Source organism: Colobus angolensis, unplaced genomic scaffold (genome assembly GCF_000951035.1).
Source record: "Colobus angolensis palliatus isolate OR3802 unplaced genomic scaffold, Cang.pa_1.0 Scaffold273, whole genome shotgun sequence".
NCBI classification, from domain to species: Eukaryota; Metazoa; Chordata; class Mammalia; order Primates; family Cercopithecidae; genus Colobus; species Colobus angolensis.
Window position 1 is genome coordinate 1134639 of NW_012115966.1, and position 23502 is coordinate 1158140.

Here is a 23502-nt window from a genome sequence, read left to right on the forward strand (position 1 = left end):
GCCACCAGTCTCTAGTTGGCCTCAGTTCATCAGTCATCCAGTCAATAACTTTGGCATCCCCAGAGCCTTGGCCCATTTAGAACTGGTACAACTGCAGGGAGGAGGGGAGGCCCGCTGCACAAACGGAATACAGCGGAATTCCTTAAACAAAAAACAGTCTTTTCTTCCATGTTATGGCAGGGGCTTAATTAGGGACAGCAGTAGAGATTAGAACACTGTCTGGGACTCGGGGTCCTGAGTTAGTCCTCTCTGTGTGACTGTGGGCCGATGACTTGCCCTCTCTGAGCACTAGTCTCTCCCTGTTAAATGCAGGGGTCAGGCTGCACTGATGATTCCTGCTGGAGTGGGGTTATGCTGAGTGTGTGCACTCCTCAGATGTCAGGGGTGAGAGCCCCAGGAGGTCCCGATAGACACAGAGCCAGAAAGGAGAGGCAGAGGCAGGTGCTCACACAGCAGGAGCAGCAGGATGCTCCAGATGTCTTTATTGGGGCTCGAGCACAGCATGACAGTTGGAGGCACGCAGACAGGGCACAGGGCCCAGCCTGAGCATGCCCCAGACACACACGAGAGGACAGCTTTAGAAAAGGACTGACCAACACCACGGAGGAGCAGGGAGGGAGGGCCAAGGGAGGGGCAGAGGCCAAGGCTGAAGGGGTCACCTGGCCTCTGCTATTGCACGCATCCTCTGGCCACTGGCCAGGAAGTACAGTATTGCAACTGGTTTCCTCTCGCCCAAGGCTTCCCTTCTCAGACCCCCTGGGCCAGATGGGCAGACAGATCCTTTCCCTGCCCATCTGCCCAGCAGCATCTTTGACAACAAACAGACGAAGGAGACAGAACAAAATCAAAAATAAAAAAGACAAAATGCCCCCCAAGTCAAGGACATAGATGGGGTGGAGGAAGGAGTGGAGGAGGCTGCAGAGGAGCCCCCTGGAAGTCCCCCCACGATGAGGGTGTGGGGTGGGAGGTAGAACCCCAATCTGGGGTGGGGTGGGGCTAGTGAAGCAGTGACCATGGGGGGCAGTCTGGCCTTCAATAGACTTCACCAGGTTACTTGCTGACAGGGGAAACACCCCTAAGACAGGAGCCTGGGACCACCCAGCTGGACTGGCAATTCCCAGATGCACTTTTCTTGGGACTTTCCACCCACACAGTCAGCAGAAACAACAGAAATCAGTGAAAGGGATGGGAAACTCTGGGTGGGGCAAGGGCTTAGGGAGACAAAGCCTAACAAAGACGACAAACCACCAATAGCACGTGCACTACACACAAGAGTATAGTATGTATGAATATAGGTACTATATGTGCATATATATCTCTTCAATGTACAGTAGAACAGAACATCAGACCCAGATGGCTCTGGGCCCCAAGGGTTGCATGGGAGGTTTTCCACCAGTCCTGTGCAAACAAGGATATCTGAGTCTTTCTCAGCGAAAAGATTCTCGTCTGGGTTCCAGAGTTTCCCTAAGCCTCTGGCTTTCTGTCTGTCTGCCTGTCTCTCTCACGTTGGTGCCGCTTTAAGAGAGGGTGAGGACTTCAGCCTGGGCATAGTTGGATGAGAGGGCATCTTGGCAGGTCTCTGTGTTTAAAGAGCACAGGTGTGAGACACTGGGACGCACGCTTTCGACTCAACATTGCCTTCTGGGTTGGGGGGAGAGGGAGTTCAGCAAAAGTAAGGGAGAAACAAAGAATGAGATGTTAGAAGGAAGTCAGCTGCTGACCCATAGGGTGCAGGCTGAGGAGCAGGCCAGGAGCAGAGCTGGAAGGCATGAGGAACCCAGGGCTAAAAGGCCAGGAAGAGCATGGATGGGTCAGGGAATGGGGTGAGCCCTTCACCCCTCTGCCAACCCAACTCTGGTGACTCAGGTGATGTTGTAGCTCATCGCCATATCTGCTCAGGTAACCACTAGCTCCAGGAACCACTAGCCTCTTAGGTCTTCAAAGCTCCAGTGCAGTGGAGAAAGGGACCATAGCTCTGCAGCCTTGCATGGAGGCAGTGGGGAAAGTTCCTGATGTGGCCTGTGGCTCACAGGCCATCACCCCAGCTGCTGCCTGACCAACTCGAGTTCTCCCCCAAGTAGCTCCATCTGCTGTCACCACCCTGGGATATTCCATTGTCCCAAGGAGCTGGTGAAGAAGGCTCCTGAGTATGATGCCATGTCGTGCCCAGCCCCCTTCCTCAATGTGGCAGGAACAGAGTCCCAGCAGTTGGAGGGCATGCAGCCTCAGGTGAATGCTGAAGGGGAAGGTCACGGAGGACGAATGTGCCTGTCTCAGGAGAGAAGGTCAGGAAATAGTACCTTATTGAGAAACCCGACCCCTCAGAGAGCCCTTTTGGGATCCCATCCTCAGGCTGGGATGTCTACGACCTGGGTCTTTCCTTCCTCTACCTTACCAGTGGGAGCACAGGTAGGGCAGGTAGGAGTACTGCTGTCCCAGCTGTAGATCTGGGTCAATAGTGGAGGTGGGAGTTCCAGACCCGCGAGGACAACCCCTGCAGCTCTTGGGTCTGAGGTCTAGGGCTAGGCCTCCTGTCAAGGCAGAGTGCAGACGTGGCATCCAGACCTCACAGTTTCCATCCCGGGCTTTGGGGTGCCTCCATCACCTTTCTAGGGAAGTGGTGTCCTCATCTTGGGGTGATGCTGTTTCCACCTTCTTAAGACTGTATGCCCCAGCCACCTCCTTAAACACTGCCCCTTTGGCTACGAGTGTTCTGGGCCTCTGAGTACTATCCTTGAAATCAGAGGAGCTCAGGGTTCTTCAGAGCCCCATTTCTGAGGACACGCAGACAGAGCTGTGGTCTTGCCCTGGACTCCCGTCTGCGTAACTTAAGCAACGCCTGCCACTGATCCCCACTCACTAGGGGACAGGGGAGTGCCTCTGGGCTCCCTGCAGGCAATTAGGCCCTAAGATGCACTGGTGAGAATGCCTGGGTTACTGAGGGGACTTAGATGGGCACTGTATGAGACAGAAGGAGTCACAGCAAGGCTGTCAAGTGTCCCAGAAGCCAGGGAGCAGAGCAGCCCATACTGAGATAAAGGCCTTAGATTGCGTTTCCACTGGCTTCCATGGACTCTCCATCCTCAGGGACCTCTTAGAGTTGGGGGAGGGTCTTCCTAGGAATCTTGTCCTGGATTCTTACCTATTTGACCCACCAGGGGTGGGGCAGGGATTTCAGAGGGTGACACTGGCCAGAGCAGAGCAGGCCCTCCTCTCCCAGGAAGCTCTGTGAAAGGGCAGCCTAGGCCCTGCGGTCAGTCCATGGCCTCCCCTCTGGCTCCCGTCAGCCAGCCACTAGGTTGCAGTGCTCTCCCCTCTGGTTCTACCTCTCAGAAGCCCTGAAAATTGGCCTCTAGGTTGCCAGTAGCCCTGCTACAGACTGGAAGGTGAGGTTGTGAACTCATACTCAGACTGCCTCCCAGTTCTGTGGGAAGGGGCTGAGCTCCAGCTGCAGGGGAAAGGCGTCTGACAGCAAAGTAGTGGGTGCAGGTCCAAGTCTAGTCCAAGGAAAACAAACTCTACTCTCAGATGGTGGGTGGGAGAGCCTTCTCCCAAGGAGGGAGGCCCAAGGCCTGGGTAAGCCTGACGCCTGTGCAGGCAGCCACTTCCTGCGGCAGTGCCTGGTATGCAGGGGTTCTGCAAATGCCTGGGCTCACCCTGCCCTTTCCCAGGGCCCTGGGCAGGCCCAGAGGTGCTAAGAGGTAATAAGGGCAGACAGTCTACTCAGTCCGCCTGCTATCTGGGTTCTGTCTCTCCCAGATGAAGCCAGAGAGCCAGGAGGGATGTGTGGGAGCCAGCTCCCGGAGGCATTAGGGCTCCAGCCTGGCACTGCTGCATCTTGTCGCCCAGGGACATCTGTGCCCACCATAGGGGTGCCATGAGCAGGCCCAGCCCTGTGGGAGGGAAAAGAGGGAAGGAGGCGGTGGGTGCCGTGGAAACTTGGGCTCCTGACAACTTGAGGGCTGCCACAGAAATAGCGGCCTCAGTTCCCTGAATCAGAAAGGCAAGTCAGAGGAGAAAATAGCGGTGGCATCCCTGTTAACCTGCACACCCGGCTTGTTGTGTCCCTGTCAGAGTCCAGGCCCTCTGTGCCAAAGAGCCCTGTCACTGTTGAGGGAGTGGCCCTTGCATCTCCATCCTATTCCACAGGCTTCCCCATCCCTCTCACTTCAAGGGCCTGCTCCCTCCTGAAGGGCAGTTGCATGGAGGCCCCCACATCCCCTCTTCTCAACTCTTAGGGGTCAGGTCACTTCATTCTGAGAGCAAGTGGGAGGCAGGCCCCACAAACCACTGCAGGGTAGGGGCAATCCTAGCACCCACTCTGAACAGACCTTTCCAGAAGGACATTTCTGTGTCTGCCCAAGACGGAGGGAGGTGCTGAGATGGGGACACTCCCGGCACAGGCTTTACACAACACCCCCAACTCCATGCAATAATCTCCTCTGCCTCTGCCCAGCCCTGATGCTGCCCTGCCGTCCTATGTTTGCCGACCATGGAACGAGCAGATCTGGACCTTACTTAGTCATTCTCTCCGCAAAGTTGCATAATCTGACTCTAAAAATTGCCAGGCGCACGGCTCTGCTGTCAGGTCTAATTCCCATCAGGTGAAACAGGAAACGTCTTGGCCGAGGCAACCTTGTTCCTCAGGCTGTGGAGGGCCCTCTTCCTGGGAGTGGCAGGAGCAGGTGGGGGCAAGATGGCCTCTGTCCCCACACTTCCCCTCAGCTGCCCCTGCGCAAGGTGTACCCCTGCTCACCCAGTGACTCACAAACCTGTTGTGCTCCTGGGCTCGTTAGGTAAATGAATACACTTAATTATAGAAATTAGATGAGTCTCCGGTTCTGGCAGGAATACAGAGCGCAGAGGCTGGGTGGGAACGGCAGGTGACTCAGAGGCAGGGCTGGGAGTTTGAGGGAGAGGGAGAGAGAAGAAAAACTGTCGCAGAAGCAGAGGAAGCAACGTGGAGAGCGATGCCGCAGCTCGGGGTGCAGAAGGGACACCAGGTGCTGCCAGTGGGAGTCACCACTGAATCTGGGCAGAGGCTTCCTGAGGGAAGGGCCTCCCTCGCCTAGGCAGCCCACCCACGGCCTGCACCAAGCCTGAGGCTACAACGTTAGGGACCTCCACCTGCGCCCCAAGCCAGAGAGAAAACATCAGGCCTCTTCTCCCAGGGCAGCACTGCTCAGAGGCACTGCCCTTCCAAGGAGTCAAACCACCTTTACACCAGCAGAGATGCCCCACATGACAGCCTTGTTCCTTGTTGGTCTGGGTGTGGGGTGGACAGACAGACAGACAGACAGGCTGTTTGGCTACTGGTTAAAGGCTATGAGGAATGGAAATACATTCACAGTGATTAAAAACATTAACGTAGGCCTGACTGCTCAGCAAGGCTGACTGGCTCCAGGCCACTGTGCACACATACACGCCTGGTGGCTGAGACTGGCCCTGGTGGGACCCCAAGAGGGAGGCAAGGCTAAAAGGCAGGTCCGGGGTGTGCACCTACAGCCCAGGAAGAGTCCAATATGGGGAGAAGCTCTGGGATCGCTCTCCCCTTTGCTCTCCGGTTCCGGAGCTGAACCTTTCGGGAAGCTAAAAGCTATGGAGGAGAAGCTCGGGACCTAAGTTCTCCTCTGTCCTGACTGCTCCCTCCTGCTGCCCCCGTGGGCCCTGGGGAGTCAGCGTTGAGGGCATGGAAGGGCACCTGTTTGTGCACATGTGCCCAGAGGGGAAGGTGCAGCTAAGGGGCAGAGTGACCAGGGGGTGGGCCGGTGAGGGGGTGGAAGGGGGTGAGCAGGAACTTTCTCAGAGGATAGGGCGAGCTGTATCGTGATGCCAGTGGAGACAGCCCCAGGCTGGTTCCAGCTGCTCCAGCTATGTCGTTTAGACTCCGGGACTTTCCACAGCCTTGGTGAAGAAAAGGCACATGGGTCAGTGGGCGCAGCTCCTCAGGGTCCACGCTCCAGGAGACACTGCAGGGCAGGTGTCCCTGGGCTGGGGTGGAGGGGCCTGGCCCTCCTTGACTCTCCCTGGCCTCTAGGTCTCCTGGACTCCTAAGGACAGACTACAGGGGCCCATACCCAGCTGACTTTTGTCCTGTCCTGCCCCCACTTAAGCTCCCCACTAGCTCCTTGATAGCCCAGCTAGACAAAGACCCCACAGCCTCCGCATCAGCCTTCTTGACTCTAAGAAGCCCTAATTATAATTAGCACCTACCACCATCCTCCCAGGGAACCGACACTCTGACACACGGGCTTGTGTGGAGGAGGCCCAGGCCCACTCACTCCTGGTCTTAGGCGTAACCTGAGTGTGGAGAAGGGCGGCACGGTACGGTGTGGGGAAAGTTGCCGAGTGCACATGAGGAGTTTGGCGATGTTAACTGCCACGCTTGCTTAGCAGGGCCTGTTTCCCAGCAACCCACCTGTTCTTCTCGAAGGTCACTCTAATTGGCTGAGCTACATGCTTGTTGCCAAGAAGCAGTGTGGAGGCATCTTGAAAATAGAGCAGCCAGGCCCCACAGGAACCCCAGGGATATTGGATGGTGGGATGCTGGCTCCCCTGCCCCATGCACGTGCACATGAAACTCCTTCCCCAGGTGCAGTCCACTCCCAGCACCTCGTGGTCCCTCCTAACTGGTACGCTCATGGCCTCTTCCACACCGATTTCCACTGAGCCCCTCACAGCCCAGGGAGGAAAGCAGGTGTGTGTGGCACTCAGCTCTGTGTGCTCAAGTCCTACACAGTGACCGCTCGTTCCAGACTGTCTGCTTAGCGTGGTCCAGCCAGAGCAAGGCTTTGGGCCTGAACAGGACACAGTGGAACCCACTGCCTGTTTGGGATGGGAGGCGCACCCTCCATCTGCAGTCTTTTGTTGGGGTTGCTGGACCACCTGCTTTTAGGCACCAGATCGCGATTCCCGTTTCTGCCAGTCCACAGAATACGTGCCCAGCACAGCTGGACACACACCTTTCAGGGGCTGGTTAGACTCAGGGTGGCCTGGGGCTTCCACGGGAACAGTGGTACTGAAAGGGCTGGGAAAGAAACTAGAAGGTGCCCAAGAGCCTGCATGGGCTGGCAGGCCACGGGACATCTTCAGAGGGACAGAGGCATCACAGGCTATTCCCGTAGTTGCCACTGCCCCTTCCTCACTCAACCTAGTTTGGGTCTGGAGTTTGGGGACAGAGGGAAGTGGGGGATGGGAAATCCAGCTGGTTAAGAAGTGGCGGAGAACCTGGGGAAGAGCTCTGTTTTGGAGGGAGTCAGGGTTTATTCTAGAAACAGGCAGAATGTTGAGGGAGGTTAGGTAACAGGGACAGGGAAAGGGAGACGAATAAGTGATCGAAAACTGGGTAGGAGGGCCTGGTCCTAAGACCCCTGGTTCTCAGCCACCGCGGGCCCTCCACAATCCTTGGTCATTCCTAGCCTCTTTCCGAGGCCAGGAATCCCTAGCTCCACAGCCTAACCTCTGCCCTTGCCTTGCTCCAGGCTTAGGGCCTGGGGATGGAATTTCAGCCTTTTCTGACAAGCAGAGGATGGACTGCTCCTTCTATCTCTCCAAATACTCAGAACATTCCTCAGATGGGACCCACTCTTCCTGCCCACCTACCCCACCCCCTGGTCATCTCTGGCACTGCCTCAAAAGGACAGTCACCCCCTAGGTGCTTGCAGATGGAAGTCCGGCCATCCTGTGCTCCAGGACCCCTGGCGCAGGATGGGAGGATGTGTGGGGCTCCCTGACTCCTGAACATTGCTGGCACCTCGAGGGGTGATCTACTTGGGAAAGCTTAGCTGTGTTTAAGGGAGGCCTAGGGAAAGGCTGGCAGTGACCCTGTGGAATGGGGCCTGAAGGCAGCAGCGGGAATGAGAGGTAGAAAGAGATGCAATGGAAGCATCGAGCGGGGACCCTGGCCTTGTGTGCCCTCAACCCTCTAGCGCTGCTCTTTCCCATGGGCAGCTGGACGGGAGCCGTGTGCCCTTTGAGATGGAGGAGGCCTTTCTAATCCAGGGACTGGGAGATCAGGTACCCATTCTAAGAGTGAGGCTGCGTCCGAGGCAGAGGAGATGGCGGCCACGTTCTCAGGGGAGGGGGGGACCTCAAGCTCTTGGGGGGTGACTCGGGAGACTCAGCTCTGTGGGGGCTCCCCACCTGTGCAGCTTGGGAAGCCATACCTTTCCGGACACTACCATCGGCGCAGGCATAGTCCCCAGCGCTGAGCAGGAAGCAGGCAGCTGCCTTCTTGTTTCTGTCTCCAGTGGTGGAGCGTCGCAGGGCCCGGCGCTCCTCAGGGGTGGGGGAGGAGGCCAGGGCTTGGGTGAGGCCAGCTCCCTCCTCATCGGACAGCACTGCGTTGGCATCGCCATTCTGCTTAGAGTCTGAAGGGGGCACACAGAAAGGAGGCTGCGTGAGGGGCCACCCGGGCCTTGCTCATGAGTCATCTGGGGTCTCCCAGACCCAGAGTGTTACTTCCTCAACCTCAGGAGGGGCCTAGCATCTACCTGGGAGGCAGTGTTGTCAGAGCCAAGGAGCAGAAGGCAAAAGGCAGGATGCTGCACTTGGTGTAAAATGACTTCCCTCCCAGCCTCAGCCTAGGGTCTCTCCTCGGGGATGAAGCCACAGTGCAGAGGCCCTAGAGCAGCGACTCCTCAAATCTGCCTGCTGACGGCTGCCCCGGGAGATCAGCCCAAAGCAGGCCGCAGACTCTACTTCCTCCTTGGGTCTGGCTCAGGCCGACTCTTGGATGAGTCTGCATTCCCTTGGAGAATACCTGGCTTGCTAGGGGTGAGGGGTGGCACGGCAAGGGTTAAACCTATAAAGTGGTATCCATGCTTTCTCCCTGGATGACAAGTCATTCTTGTTCACTGGGCATCTAGGCCAGAGTCCTGTGCCCAAAAGACCTACAGCCCTCTGCAATTAGGGCTGACCTTTGTCTGAGGAGGATACCATGGGAAAAGCTCCAACGCAGCTCCCAAGTGCTGTGGGACCCCTCCTTGGGTGGTTAGTCCCCACCCCTTGCCTCTGGGCCCTTGGATCTGGAGAAGGGGGTGCTACTCTATCTGAAGACAGTGGCCCTGCCATTGGCCAGGCATGCCCTTACTGTGGCTGCTGTCAGGGTTAGGCTAAGGGCAAGGCTGACAGGGCCACAGTTAAGTGTACCTTGAGGAGCTGACTTAAGGACTTCTACATTTTAATACTGGGATTCTCTTTATGCGCTGAATGGGCCTCAGAGTGCAGCTGAAATTCCCCGGGAGATTATTAATATTCACAAATTAGGTAGCAGTGCCACTTTGGTGGGGGAGAAATGGGAAGCCTCATGGGTGCTATACTATCAAGGCCTTTGGAAGACCCAGGCCCCTGACATGACCCCAGGGAATAAGTGGACCCAGGCATGTATGATAGGCACATGCCAAAGGCCACAGGTGAGTGTCCCAAGCTAGGCACCTCTCCTGCAGGGTCAGTCCCACTTTGCCCCAGAGCTTACCCTTAGTCTCCTGGCTCCAGTCCAGCTCCCCATACCAGGAATTCCATACCCTTCCCAGGAGCCCAGCAGACACATAACAGTCAGGATGCTTTTCCCTCTCTCCAACCTAAATCCGTGTTGCTGGGGATTAAGCTGTTTTCCATTCCCCAACTCCTGATTCAGGGGTGGAGATGAGCTTTCTTGGGATGGCCTTTCCCGTCCTTGAGGGACAGGATTCAGATGCCCAGGCTCTCCCCTTCCAGGGCACAGATATTAGTTTCTTCCATGTTCCTCCTCTTCCCAACACTGTCTGGGCCACTCCTTCCTCAGTTCCTTTCCGTCCCATGTCAAACCCTGAGCCCAGGACTCAATCTAGCTTGTGCTGAACAGAAGGTAGCCTCCCACTGCTATTACGTTATCACATTTATTAGGCCAAGATACCAGACTCGAACGTTTGCAAAGAAGTGATTCATGTGTTGACGTACCTTGGAAGAACAGCTGCCCTGCTCATTGGCTAATATTGACAGTGCCTGACATTTGTAAAGTGGTTTTAACTTCTCAAAGTACTTTCATATCTGTCATTCATTCGGGTCTCTCAAAATCTTGAGGGTAGGCTATGATATTATTCCCATTTTACAGGTGCCTAGAGAGGAGGGGAAACTGGCCTCAGGGCACACAACACAGTGGCCAAGACTGGATTTAAAACCAGGGCGTCTAATATACAGCCCCATGTACTGCTCATCACACCCTACCCTGGGTGGAATACTCAGTCCAAAGATCTGATGTTCGGGAAGCTATCAGAGACCCAGCCAGAGGATAGAGAAATTCGGCCTCAACACCCTGCCCTCATAAAGGCACCTCTTATGCTTAGGGAAGCCCCACACAAAACACACGCCCAAATCCCAAAGGCTGAGGTTCATTTGGAAACTCCCTAGGCCACTGGGGGAAAAGGGATTTTCCTTCCCAACCCCTAATCTCACCTGCCCGTTTCCTCTCGATCATACCCTCTTCCCGGGCAGGGGGGCTGGTGTCACTGTAGATGCTGTCCCGGGGGGAGGTCTCCTCAGACTTGCAGTACATGGGCGACTCCAGCTGGGCCGGCCGTGGCACGTGCTTCTTCCGCTTCTTGGGCAGCTTCTGCTTGGCCATGGCCAGGGAGTAGTACATGCCGAAGTTGTTGACGATGACAGGCACCGGCATGGCGATGGTAAGCACGCCAGCCAGCGCACACAGTGCCCCTACCAGCATGCCTGACCACGTCTTGGGGTACATGTCTCCATAGCCCAGTGTTGTCATGGTGACCACAGCCCACCAGAAGCCAATGGGGATGTTCTTGAAGTCGGTGTGGTCATTACCCCGAGGGTCGGAGGGCCTGGCCCCGATGCGCTCAGCATAGTAGATCATGGTGGCAAAGATGAGCACGCCCAGGGCCAGGAAGATGATAAGCAGCAGGAACTCATTGGTACTGGCCCTCAGCGTGTGGCCCAGCACGCGCAGCCCCACGAAGTGGCGTGTGAGCTTGAAGATACGCAGGATGCGCACGAAGCGCACCACGCGCAGGAAGCCCAGCACGTCGCGGGCTGCCTTGGATGACAGGCCGCTCAGCCCCACCTCCAAGTAGAAGGGCAGGATGGCCACAAAGTCGATGATGTTGAGCAGATTCTTGATGAAGTCCAGCGTGTCGGGGCAGCACACGATGCGCACCAGGAACTCCAAGGTAAACCACAGCACGCATACGCCCTCAATGTAGGTCAGGATGGGTTCTGTCTCTACCTCCCGCCGGAAGTGCACGCTGGTGATGTTCCCCACGCGGAGGATCTCTGTCACATTGCGGTCGATATTAAAGGCCTCATGTGTCTCCAGGCAGAAAGTGGTGATGGAGACCAGGATGAAGAAGAGAGAGGCAAAGGCCACTACCTATGGGCAGGGGAGGAGAGCAGGGGGCAGCTGTCAGACAGGAATGGATGGGCCCAGCTAGGGACATGGACTTCTGCATGAAGGTTACCAGAAAGGGCATTCCAGGGTGAGAGGTGGGATTAACATGTGGAGATAGGGCTGGAAGTCCCTCCTCAGAGGGTCTTTATCCATATGCTTGGGGGCTCTCAGGCAATGATTCCCAATCTTTGTTACAGAAGACCGAAGCTGCTCTTGGCCGGAAGCAACTGGTCAGGGATCTACAGCTGCCAGACCTGCCTTTGATAGCTTTGCCCACCTCTGACCCATATGCATTTTAAGGCTTCTCAAGCTGCAACAGGAATCTTGTTACAATGCACTCCTGATCCAGAGGCTTGGGGCAGGTCCCATGATTTTGCATTTGTAACAAGCACCCAGGTGAGGCTCTTTGTCCAGGCACCACAGTTGCAGTAACTGGGCTTTAAGGCAACGGTCCTCAAAGTATGGTCCTGGACCAGAAGCATTAGGTCTCTGGTCCTTTGGTTAGAAACGCAAATTTCAAACTTTACCTAAAGCTACTGAGTGAGAAATGCCGAGAGTAGGATCCAGCAATGTTTTAACAAACCTTCTAAGTAATCCTAATGCATACTAGTTTGAGGTCCATTGTATGAAGGGATGCTCAGAGGCAGGTTGCTGCAAGGAATGAACCTGGACCACTTTCTGCTGGCTGAGCCTATGAGCCATAGTCTCTTCTTCTGCCTCTCACCTTAGGATGTCCCCGCTGACTGCCTAGATGGTGAGGAAGTCCCCGAAGGCAGACAACATGCACCATGGCAGTGGAGACGGTGGTCTGGTCACAAGAACCAGTCTCACTCCTTCCTACAAACTGACATTTCCTGGAACTCTGAGCTCCAAAGAAAGAGGAACCACACCCATCGGCATCAGAGTGGCAGGGGCTAATGCCGACAGCTGCTGGGATCTCGGCTAGAAGGATGACAGCAGCACTCGGCAGAGGAACGGCGGCTGGGTTTAAGTGTCCAATCATTATGAATGAAGATGAAATGCATGTGTAATAACACCAATTATGGAGCCTTCATGTGTTATTCATGCCGTGCCATCCACCACTGTCAGGATGCCCACTGATGGGGTCCAGTCTCATGCCTCCTGCTGCGGCCTATCCTGCATGATGGCTGGACTGGGCTTCCTCCTTGACCAGATATGGCTGTGCCTAAATAGGTGGGTAAGGGAGGTCTGTGGCTTCATGGTACCATTTGGTAATCCCCATGTCTGTCTGACCCACCCTGATTTCCACCTGGCTACGTGGGCAGGCACTGGCATGTGCCCATCCCCTATCCAGTGAGGACTCAGAGAGGTTTTCCTCCCTGGGAGTCTGCACTGGGATGGGGAAGGCATACCTTGTTCTTAGTACTGCAAAACACCAATGAAGAATACAAGGGGACCTGGGAAAATGAAGCAAGCAGCAGCACCTCCAGGGCTTCTGGAGTAGGAGAAAGTTTGAGGGGGGAGATCTGGGAATGAACAGTCCTCAGCTGTCTCTTCTGTGCCTGGTACTGTTAAGCACTCTGTATATGCTTCAATCGCCTCCAGTCCTCCCTACGACCCTGTACAGCACGCCTCATCATCCCATTTTATGCAGGATGAACTGATCATCAGAGACATTACATACGTGCTTAAGGTCACACAGTCTGGAAGGGGCAAAAACCAGATTTGAACTCAGAACTGTTTAACTTCAAAGGCTGTACCTTTTCTTCATACCACAATGTTTTCACCACCTCCCAGTCAGGGTCAATTCACAGGCCTGGGAAAGCTATCTCTGAGTCACTGATCCTGTTCCCAGTTAGTTCCCTGACGACTGCTATTTCACCCATGGGAATGTGTGTCTCAGGCTTAGGACCAATCCCCCATCACACACCTCAATGTACCTCATTTACACTTTAACTTGGATGGGTTGGTCAGAAACAGCACGGAAGGAGAAGGCTGGGCCCAGGGGATGAATGGAGATGAAATGCGTGTGTAATAAGAATTACACAGACCCACTTTCCCTATTTTACAACATTACTGGAGTTTTTCCTGCTTGCTTCTCCCCAGTGAAGGTAAGTTTAAGTTCCTTTTCTGGCCTTATTCTTCCTCCTCTGAGAAAGGGGCTGCCAAGTCAACACAGGCTGATGTGGGCATTAAGTAAATGGCTCCAGCCTGTGGGCTCTTCATGGCCATCCATAGGCGGGCTGGCAAAAGTGCCTGTCCATGGCCTTGGTCATGCTGGGAATCCAGTCCTGGCAACACCCTCTCCCCTGAAAAACAGAGTGGTTGAGGTAAGGGGCAGGGACAGCATATCCCAATTCTGCCAGGAACCATGGGAAGCAGAAGCTGGCTCTCTGAGGAAAAGTTAGCCAGGAGAGTAGGCTCACCTGGGAGACTGAGCGTAAAGTTAATTAGTGACTTGGAAAAACAAGTTCAGGAAGAGCTGCCAAGAGGGTGAGCAGAGGGAGGGAGGGAGGACAGCATGGCCCTGGCCATCCTCTCATAGCAGGGCCAGGAAGCCTGCCTCGCTGCCCTCCTCACCTGCCACCACCACAGGCTCATTCTGCAGCAGGCAAGAGAGTCCTTCAGGCCCCATGGGTACCAGCCACATCCTGGATTAGGGAACAACCCTCTGGATTCCTGTCTGCCCGCTCACCTTTGCTTTTTTTCAAAATACAAAATCTGTTCCATCTACTATTAACTGCTATCCCTCACTTCCACCCTGAGAAGAGGAGGGGAGCTAAAGAGTGGTCATGTGTGCCCATTTTTTAAGTGAAATAGAGGCACAAGAGACAGCAGATGATTTGCTTAGGATCACACTGAGGCCAAGTCTCCTGACTCTCAGCTCAAAGCTCTTTCCAATTGGCGCCTCTGACCAAGCAGGTGGGTATAATCCCCTCCTCCTTTGTTGAAGCCTTAGTGGGGCCTCAGTCTCCACTGTGGCCTCTCCAGGGCTGGGGCAGCAGGCACTCAGCAGGCCCCAAGAAGCCCTCCCTCCCCAAGGAGACAGAGATGCAGCCTGAACTGTGGCACATTGCTCCAGGTGGGCCCTGAGGTTACAGGTTCCCCTTCAGGGCCCAAATTATTCCTTTCTGACGTAAGTTGCTCCCCAAACTGAATTATTTCATAAGTGGTTGACCCTGCTTGCAAATGGTGCTTTTCCCCAGGCCTTCCTCTCTGGAGGCAGGGATACACAGCTCCCTTGACTAGGGCTTCCTAGCACAAAACAGGGCCAAGGGAAGACGAGGTGGTTGCAGCAACACCACCCTGCTTAGAGGCCAAAGCCTCAGCCTCGAGTCTTCTATTCATTCCCCACTGGACCATCCTGCCATCCTACAGAGCTGGCAGTGGAGATGAGTCTCCCTCCCATGGGCTCCTGTGCTGAAAGACTAAGGGCAGAGAACAGCTAAGGAACTCGACACTAGAAGCCTTGGGCCCGGGTTTAGACTTCCAGGATTTCTCATCCTGGCCCCGCCACTCAACCACGTAAATGAATGGTAACTTCTGTACCTGTTTCCTCTATATAAAGTGGGGACAGTACTAGTACCCCCTTCACAGTGTTACAGTAGGATTAAATGAGCTTCTACATGGTAAATGCCTGGCCCCCAATAAGTGCTCCATAAAATGGAAATAAGAGTTGAGGAGGGGTGGGATCCTCTGCGTGCAGCTTTTGGAGGTGAGCTGAATCTGGAGCCAAAATATCACAGAATCTTTGCTCTTTAGAAGTGAAAAAGACGGAGAAAGTTACCCAGTTCAACTCCATTTCTGCTGTTTTACAGATGAAGAAACTGAGGCCCAGGGAGGAGTGGCTTGTCCTGATTTTCATGGCTGAAGCTGCTAGTTCTTTCCACCACAAAGAGCATGGATTCTGCTGGAAGTCAAAACTTCCCAAGTAGAAAACTGCCGGTCAACTGGCTCCGCTAAGGGCAGCTCCTCTCCTGCTGGGAGGATGCAGGAGGGTCTCAGCACCCTGGACAGCAGGCTCCCATCACCCAAGCAGGAGAGTGTCTCTCCTCCCAACTCCCTGTGCCCCCTGGGCTCCTCAGACACACTGGCTGGCTGTGTCCTGCTGAAAACCCATCCATCTCCAAAGGCACAGGTGTTCAGCACTACTACCAGCCTCCTCCACCAACCCCATCGTTGAACTGTCCCTAGAAATGTAAAGTCACACACTTCTGGGTTCAAGCTGGGCTCTGCTACTGACTGCATATGAGACCTCCATGAGTTCCTTAACCTCTCCAAGCCTTAAGGTCTTCATTTATAAAACAGAAAAGGGAGTGCCTACCAAGTACCAGACATTGTGTTTGGGAAAGTACCAGACAACCACCCTTGCCCCTGGGACCTTACATTCTAGCGGAGGCAGACTGTTAACAAATAAACAAGCAAAATACACAGTATGTCAGGTGGTCTAGGTGTTATGAAAAAAATAAAGAGAAACAGGAGATAAGGGGTGTGAGGATAGGGGAGTTGTTCCCAATAGAGAGATCAGGTAAGGCCTTAATGACAAGGTGATACCTGAACAGCCCTGAACAGCGAGGGAGTGAGGCATACGAAGGCCCAGAAAGTTCGAGGCAGAAGGGATGAGTAGTGCAAGGGTCCTGAGGCTACAATCTGCTTGCTATGTTTGAGGGGACGAGAGTAGTATTTACTTTGTACAGTTGTTTTGAGGATGCAAAGGAATGATACTTATAAAACTCAGCACAAAGCCTAGAGCGTTCCAGGAATCAGGCACAGGCTGGGTCGAGGGGAGAGGTGATAGACACCAATCATTGGGAACTGAATACAATCAGCGGGGGCAGGGGAGGAGAGCCCAGGGAAGAAGGGCCAGGGAGACAGATGGACAGATAAACATAAGGAGACTCAGGCCCAAAAACCTATATTAAGGATGAAGTGTAGGAGAAAGGAAAATTGAGAACACAGCCAAAGACACTAGCAGAGTAAGATCTGTGGGGATGGGGTGAGGGACTGAGGGACTGAGCCTTCCGGGGAAGCAAGATCCTCATGCCCAGGCAGTGCTGGAAGACAGTGGGGCAGTCCTGGGGGTAAGAGGCAGGAAATGAGAGGGTCTGCCAAACAAAGCATCTCTGAGCTATCCCTGGTCCCTGGCTGAGGGCCCGCACTAAGGCCCAGGTCCCAGTAGAGAAACATCCCTTCCTCCCTGCTAGGAACAGGACGTGGCCCTGGAACAGGACCTGGCCCTGCCCCCACCCCATGCTGAGCCAGGACCTTCTGGTCCCAGTGTCCAGAACCCACCTCTACCCATGCTCACCCTCCAATGAGCCGGCACTTGGGGCCTCTCAGGGCCTCTGGGTTGCCCAGAACAGATGAGTCCCTACCCCAGAAGGAATTCAGTTTAGCCCGAATCACAAACTAAGAAGCCACTATTCAGTCTAACAGAATTCCTGGTTATTGCCCATCTGGGCCCCAAAATGTCCTAGCTCTGCTTGGGCTGGTCGCCTGACCAGAAAATTCCCCCTTTCCCTAATGCTGCGTGGTTTAGCACTACCCATACTGAACTTTTATTTATTTATGTATGTATTTATAATGTACCTCTTTTAAAAATTATTTAAGGTGCTAATTCAGTATCCTACAAGGCCCACCCAACTCAACTTCTATTTCCTTGTGGAAGCCTCTCTGAACACCTCCTGCATCTCATCCCACGTAGAGGTGGGATTTATTGATTCCTCCTCTCATTTCCTATTGAACTTTACTTTTTTATGACTCCTGTGGCACCTCTCCTGATCCATCTTGTATTACTGTTGCAATTTCTTGTCACCTAATTTCCCTTGACTGCCACTTACTCCACCCGACTTGGCTTTCGTCAGGAGCAGGGGACCCTCTCTGACTCATCTTTGGATTTCTAGAACCCCATGTGTGTATGGCATGTGTATGGTAAGTGTGCAGTGTTTTCTGAATGACTGGGGCCAAGGTGACCCCCTGCTCTCTCTCCTGGTCCTGGTGAGCCTGTCAGAAGAAGAGGTCGTCAGACCCACGGACTGGGATGAAGTGACAAGGGTATATGCCCAGTAATACCTCTAGGGACTGGGGCCCTAGGACCTTTGCTGCCCTCCAGGGTGAGCCAGGTCCACTTCCTGATAAGGACCCTTGCTAGAGACCAGGTGACCACCCCTTAGCCAGAAGAAAATTCCAGAAGGGAGCAGGGCCAGAGGTCATGGCAAGTCAGTTATGCACAGGGAATAAAGGAGGCACAGAGCTCTGGTGCCCAGCATCCCAGGCTGATACTGCCCACGGGTGGGGGTGAAGGGCCCAGAGTCTCCTACCCTCAAGGCCAAGCTGCCTGGCTCTGCTCCTGCCTGCCTGCTCTTCTCCCAAGTCTCCAAAATAGCTCGTCTATTTTCTCCCCTTCCCCTACTCCACACCCCACCCCAAATGTGACAACCAGAAACACCTCAGCATTCAGAGAGAAGATGTTCAGAGACAAATGTTGGTTTGTTCAGAACAAGAGAAGAAAACAAACCCAAGAGGAAACCGGGAGGCTGCCCTGAGGGCAGGGTGTGCAGGGAGTCCTGCAGCCTTCAGCCTGGCCCCTGCCTGCTCCTCAGGAAGGAGGTGGAGAGGCTGCCCAGGGCAGGCTGGCACTGCCCTCCTGGGGAGCTCAGAAAGCCAGGGTACTGCCCTCCTGGGCTCACGTTCCTGGCTCACCCTAGCTCAGAGGGCACAGCAACAGTGAGTACTGGCCCTCACTGTAAAGCCTGTTGTGACCACTGACCTGTCCCCCAGGCAATGCCCAGACCAGAGAAGCCAGGGAACTTCAGAAGCAGCAGGCAGGAATGCAGCTCCGCTCCTTTCCTAGAAGGCCTTGGTTTCATGCTCTGCCTGGGCGAGGGAGCTTCCCTTAGTCTTTTCTCCTAACCATGCCTCCCTTCATTTTTCCTATGGAAATCCCACAGTAAGAAGAGAGGTTAGACTTGAGCAATTCTAGGGAGTGAGAAGTAAAGGAAGAGACAAGAGCAGAGTGGAGGAAGAAGCTCTCCAGTGAGGAGCCACCCTCCGGAAGCCAGAGATCCTCTCGGGGCAGGAGCCAGAGGCCATAGGAGGAGCACGGACTTAGATTCATGAGACCTGGGTTTGGATCCTACTTCTACCACAAGCGGTGCGACCTTGAGAAAGCCCCACCAGGCCTGTTTCCTCATCTGTATACTGATATACAGATGTTAACAATACCTGCCTCACCTAGGCCGGATGAGTAGTAGCAGAAAGCACAGGCCAAGCCTCCACATAGTAACTGACACTTAACAAAGGGGAGGACCCTGCTGGAGCTGCCTCCATGGAGCAGGGAGTTCCTGTGGGTCCCCTCCTCTACTCAGAAAGGAAACATCACAGGAAAAATGCGCTGATTTAGCCAAAGGAGAGGAACTGTAATCCTTAATAAGGCTGATAGCTGAGCTAAAGCCAGCCCTGCCCCAGAGACCTTGGAGACTTGGGTAGGGGAAGGGCATCCTGGCCCCATTCTTCAGGCCTCTTGTCTGCTCTCAGAAAAGAAGGTGCAGGTTTCTAAAGCTCTGCCAAACCTCCACTGGGTCCCCTGAGGCTGTGAAGTCTCCATGGTGAGCCTTCACTCTGCCCTGGGCAGTGGGCAGGTGGGGACAGGACCAGTCTGCCCCTCGTGCCTGTTCCCAGCTCAGGCCACAGAAACAGAACCACAGCAGCAGCTGCCCATGGGCCCAGCACAGTGGAGCAGGGTTGAGCATCCCAGCCCAGGAGCCTGCCTGAGCGGAACAGCTCCTTGGGCCAGGTCTGTAGCTAGGCAACAGGCTCTCATAATCAGCTCAGTTCACTTTCCATTTGTATCATTTTGCTCCTGTCATAATGCACTACTCGAATGACCAGGCTGATGTGTGCGAAAGGATGCCTCGGGGCAGAGCACTGCTCCTCTGCCCCTCTTCGCCCACCACCCCACAGTGCTGCTGGCCCTTCCAGGAAGGAGGTAGCTGTGAGCGAGGGAAGGAAGCACACATACCCAGGGGAACAGGGGTGGGAAGAAATGGACAGCGTGACTAGCCAGGGGCAAATGGAGGGGGAAAAGTGCAGCCCCAGAACTAAAGTGCATGGCACAGTACCCTCAGGCCTGGAGGGGTAATACAGTAAGTCTTCCTTCTGACATCTCCATCTGCCCCTGGGTTTTCTGATGCCATCCACAGGAGTTACAGAACCTCAGAAGGATACTTCTCAGGCCAGAGTAAGAAACAAGCTCTCTGCCTCAAAAACAGCCTAGTTCAGTGGAAAGAAGGTGTTGTAATCACAAGAGCAAGGGCTTGGGAGTCAGGGACTCTGGCTTTGATTCAAAGCCTGGCCACTCTCTGGCTATGTGATCTCAGGCAACTGTTTACCTTCTCACAGCCTCAATCCATTAAACAGGGATAATCACTGGGTTTTAAGTTTATTGGGAGGATTAGAGATAAATGTAAAGTATACAAAGCAATGTATCTGTCTGGGGTGCTCAATAATGAGCAGTTATTCATTAATTTTTAAAAATTATGTATTCCCACTTGTGTGTCCCGGGAGCAGGTGAGGGTTGCCTTTGCCCGGGCTCCTCAGCAGGAGGCAAGTCCTCTTTTGGCACATGTGCTGGCCAGAACTCCATTCAGGTATTCACATCAGGATGAACAACCAGAAGGCTGGAAACTAGGGGTGGTTTCCTGGCTCTGCTATTAGTTAAATGTCTTTGGCAAGAAACTTAATGTCTCTGAATCCTGGTTTTCTCAATGTTTAAATGAAAGAATTAACCTTACCCCATCATAAACTTCAGGACCGCAACTGGAATGCCTGGGCTGATGTGATTCCATGTCAAAGGGGCAAAGCACACCTTGGGTTCCTGAAGACTTCAAGGGGCAGGCCAGGCTCTGAGCTTACTCAAAGAGGCCCCCCTGGCCTGGCCATTCAGCAGTGAGTTAGGAAGAAAATAAACTCAGTGATATGTGGGGTGCCACTTGGAATTCCAGAGAGGAACAAGAGTAGGTGAAAAGCCCCCAGAAATCCCAGAATGCTCAGAAATAGGGCCTAGCTCCCCTAACCACCTCATCCCATCCCTGCTTCCCTGGTTTGTCCCCTTTCCCATCTCTATCTCCCTCTCTCCTCCCCCACTCCCAACTTTGAAAGAGTCTGAATGATGTGTGCCTGTCTCTCTCCCCTAATGCAGACAGCCAAGTGCTAACACTACCAAGGTTAGTGATCTACATAAGAAGCCCGTAGAATTCACAGCAGACCCAGACCAGGGGCATCACTGTGCCCTCACCTTCTGAGCCGGTCTCAGGGCTACAAGGAAAGAAACCCAGGCCGTTGCCTCTAGCTTTGTTCTCAGTCCTGCAAAAGATCCCTGCCTTCTCATGGCTGCCTGCAGCCCCAGCCCAGTATGCCACGGCCCCTGAGACCTCTGCTCCTCCCTTCTCCTCCAGGCAGAAGATGTATCTGCCCTGGCCTGGCATTTATGCCAGCCTGGCTTTTCCCTGCAGGCCTGTTCCCCAATTCTCTACCCTGCCTTCTTCTATGTCTAGGACGGAGTCCAGCACAGGAGTGCTGGGAAAGGGAGGGCGCTCTGAGACTCATTAACATGACAATTTGGGATGCCGGAAGAACCAACCAGGTTCCACAGCAAGCAGCAGTCCCCAGACCCAACAAGTTACATTGCTCTTTCCTGTCTCCCAGACAGACCCCCAACCAGGCTTTAGGCTGCTGACCATGAGATCCGACACCAGCCCCCAGAGTTTTCTTTCTTTAAAGAATCTAAAGCCATCCTTCAGGGATTTTTTTTTTTTTTTTTTAAGCTGTCCAAGCATAATGGGGCAAGCATCTCCTCCCCCATTTTCCCCTTCCACCTAAAGGGGTGAGGGAAACTGGATTTACTTGGGGAGGAGGTAGTAAGTCTTGCCTAAATCAACCTGTGTTTCCCCCTTCCCTCATACACCCATTTCAAGCAGTAATCTGAACCAGGGCTTTCTGGAAAGATAGTTTGTGCTGCAGCAGAAAGAAAAGCGGTAACAAAAATCTGGTATAATCACCAGCAAGCCTGTGGCTGGCCACTGGCCGTGGGAGCCTTCAGGGCCTAGAACATTAGGTCCTTCCTGTTTAATTTTCTTCTCACCCCAGCTGAGGCCAGGACATCCCAGGTGCGCAGGAAGCCTGAGGGGCATGGCATTCTCCCTGGGAGAAAGAAGGCCTCTCCTAAACCTGGAAAGGAGGCCGGATTGTGGTCTCAGCTTTGCCTCTTCTGAGCTGAAGATGCTGAAGCCTATATCCTCCTCTCTGAAGTGCATAGTTGTGGGCACACTGAGCTGCTGGGAGGATGTAAATGAGATGGCATCGCATGGAAGCATCTAACAAAACCCACCCTAGTTTCCTTCCTCTCAACCCTGCCTGCCCCCAGCAGGAGGCCAAATTCCAGCTCTCCAGGACCGTAGCCCTGTGTGGAGTGGAGGGCAGCTGAAGATAGGGCGGCCTGTGCAGACCAAAGAAGGTGGTGGAGGAGCTGAGCTGGGCACCCCACTCACTGGAGGGGATGCGGCAAAGCAGGCAGCTGGGACTGGGTCCAAGTAGTAAGTCAAGTGTGTGCAATCTCCTGATGGAGCGTGCAGGGGAGAGGGTGGGAGTGTGTAATTTCCCTGCGGGCCTCGGAGTGGGGATGAGAGGAAGGCGGGAACAATCTGCCGTGGTAAGGTAAGTCAGGCTCAGTCCTTGCTCCTCCCGGCCCCTACACGCCACCCACCACGGACCCCTTGCAGACCCAAGATGGGGAGACATGGGCTCCTGCCACTCACCCTAGCCGCCCGGGAGGAGTAGGGATCCTCGAAGAGCGCCCACATGCGGGGCTGCCAGCCGCGGCAGCCCCCAGACCCGCCGCCGTGGCCCGCGCCTCCCTCGTGGGGGCCCAATCGCTGCAGGGCCAGCTCCCGTTCATCGTCGCCGGCCTCGTCGCTGGGCCCCGCGCCGCTGCCGCCTCCATCCGGACTCTCGAAGATGTCGAGCGCCTCCTCGGCGTCGCGGTGCTGCCGGTAGGTCATCCAGCAGCAGGGTTCCACGTCGGTCTCGTCGATGCCCCAGAAGGTGAGCTCCTCCTCGAAGAGCGGCCCGCACACGTCGGCGGGGCAGTGCAGCTTGCCGGTGCGGTAGTAGTTGAGCACGTAGGCGAAGACGCCCGGATGCCTGTCGAAGAAGAACTCGCAGCCCCCGCCGCCGCTGCCGCCCGCGCCGCCGCCATCGGTCTCGGGCCGGCCCCCGCCGTCGGGGTCGGCCAGCCAGGCGAGGCGGGTTCCCGGTAGGGTGCGCAGGGTGCTGCGGTAGGTCTCATGTCGCGTGCCGCCCACGTTGATGATGATCTTCTCCGACGCCTCGCCCTTGGCCATCTCCTCCTTCAGACATGTTTTGGACGGAGGCTTGTTCCCCGACTTGCGCCCGCGGTAGGAGGAGACACACACCGAGCTGATCATAAGAAGCGCTGCGGGGCTCCGGCTTGGGGCGGCCGCTGCCCTCCAAACACCCTTCCCGAGGAGGCAGCGTCAGACGGGGGAGGGGGAGGAGACGAAGAAGAGGCAGGAGGCGGCGGCGGCCCCCTCTGCGGCGTGGCCCTGCCCCTGCCTATCCCCCCTAGGACGCGGAGCGACAGGAGTTGGATTTCTCTGGTGCACAGGTGGTTGGGGTTAGGGCAGGAAGCTCCGGGGAGAGGGAGGCGGAGAGAGGGAGGACCCGGGGAAGTAGAAGCAAGCACACACGCGGTCCCCCGCTAGGACGGGACAGACAGACGCTCTGGGCCGGGGACACGCCCCCGCCGTCACCCCGACCAAAGACAAGGAAGCGCACAGTTCAGGCGCACCGCGAAGGTCCGGGGCGCGCGCGCTCACACTCACACGGGCCACCCTCCGGCTCCCAGACTGCACCAAGCCCCGGAGCAGCCGGCTTCCCCGCAGCGGCGGCAGCGCAGCAGCAACAAGTCCTCCAAGTGGCTGCCGGGGCCGTGCTGACACTCTCACGGTAGCCGGAGCTCCGTGGGCCCGGGCTGCTTGCGGTCAACACGAGGCGGCGGCGGCGGCATGTGGCCTCTTCCCCCCATTCATAAATCCAGCGCCGGGCGAGGAAGGCAGGCGGGGCAGAGCAGAGCG

General features: G+C 55.2%; 1 protein-coding gene across 4 annotated transcripts; it reads right to left on the reverse strand.

The window, feature by feature from the left end:
* Positions 1-445: 445 nt before the first annotated feature.
* Positions 446-23502, reverse strand: KCNC4 (potassium channel, voltage gated Shaw related subfamily C, member 4). Of its 4 annotated transcripts, none has more exons than XM_011948073.1 (4): positions 22165-23502; positions 10435-11371; positions 8166-8369; positions 446-1579 (listed from the first exon to the last, which is right to left on the reverse strand). In XM_011948073.1, the coding sequence occupies exons 1-4, from the start codon at positions 22831-22833 to the stop codon at positions 1518-1520; spliced, it is 1872 nt and encodes a 623-aa protein (XP_011803463.1). In that variant the 5' UTR covers positions 22834-23502; the 3' UTR covers positions 446-1517. The 4 variants fall into 4 exon arrangements, with proteins under 4 accessions (XP_011803463.1, XP_011803462.1, XP_011803464.1 ...); XM_011948072.1 differs by having other exon boundaries at positions 446-2268; XM_011948074.1 differs by lacking the exon at positions 446-1579 and adding an exon at positions 1586-1641 and having other exon boundaries at positions 22165-23496.

Coding starts and splice junctions, on each gene's coding strand:
- KCNC4 (XM_011948071.1), bottom strand. CDS start 22,833: ATGATCAGCTCGGTGTGTGTCTCCTCCTACCGCGGGCGCAAGTCGGGG. Junction 11,372..22,164: donor ACTCCTCCCGGGCGGCTAGG/GTGAGTGGCAGG, acceptor CCCTGCCCATAG/GTAGTGGCCTTTGCCTCTCT. Junction 8,370..10,434: donor GATCGAGAGGAAACGGGCAG/GTGAGATTAGGG, acceptor TGCCCCCTTCAG/ACTCTAAGCAGAATGGCGAT.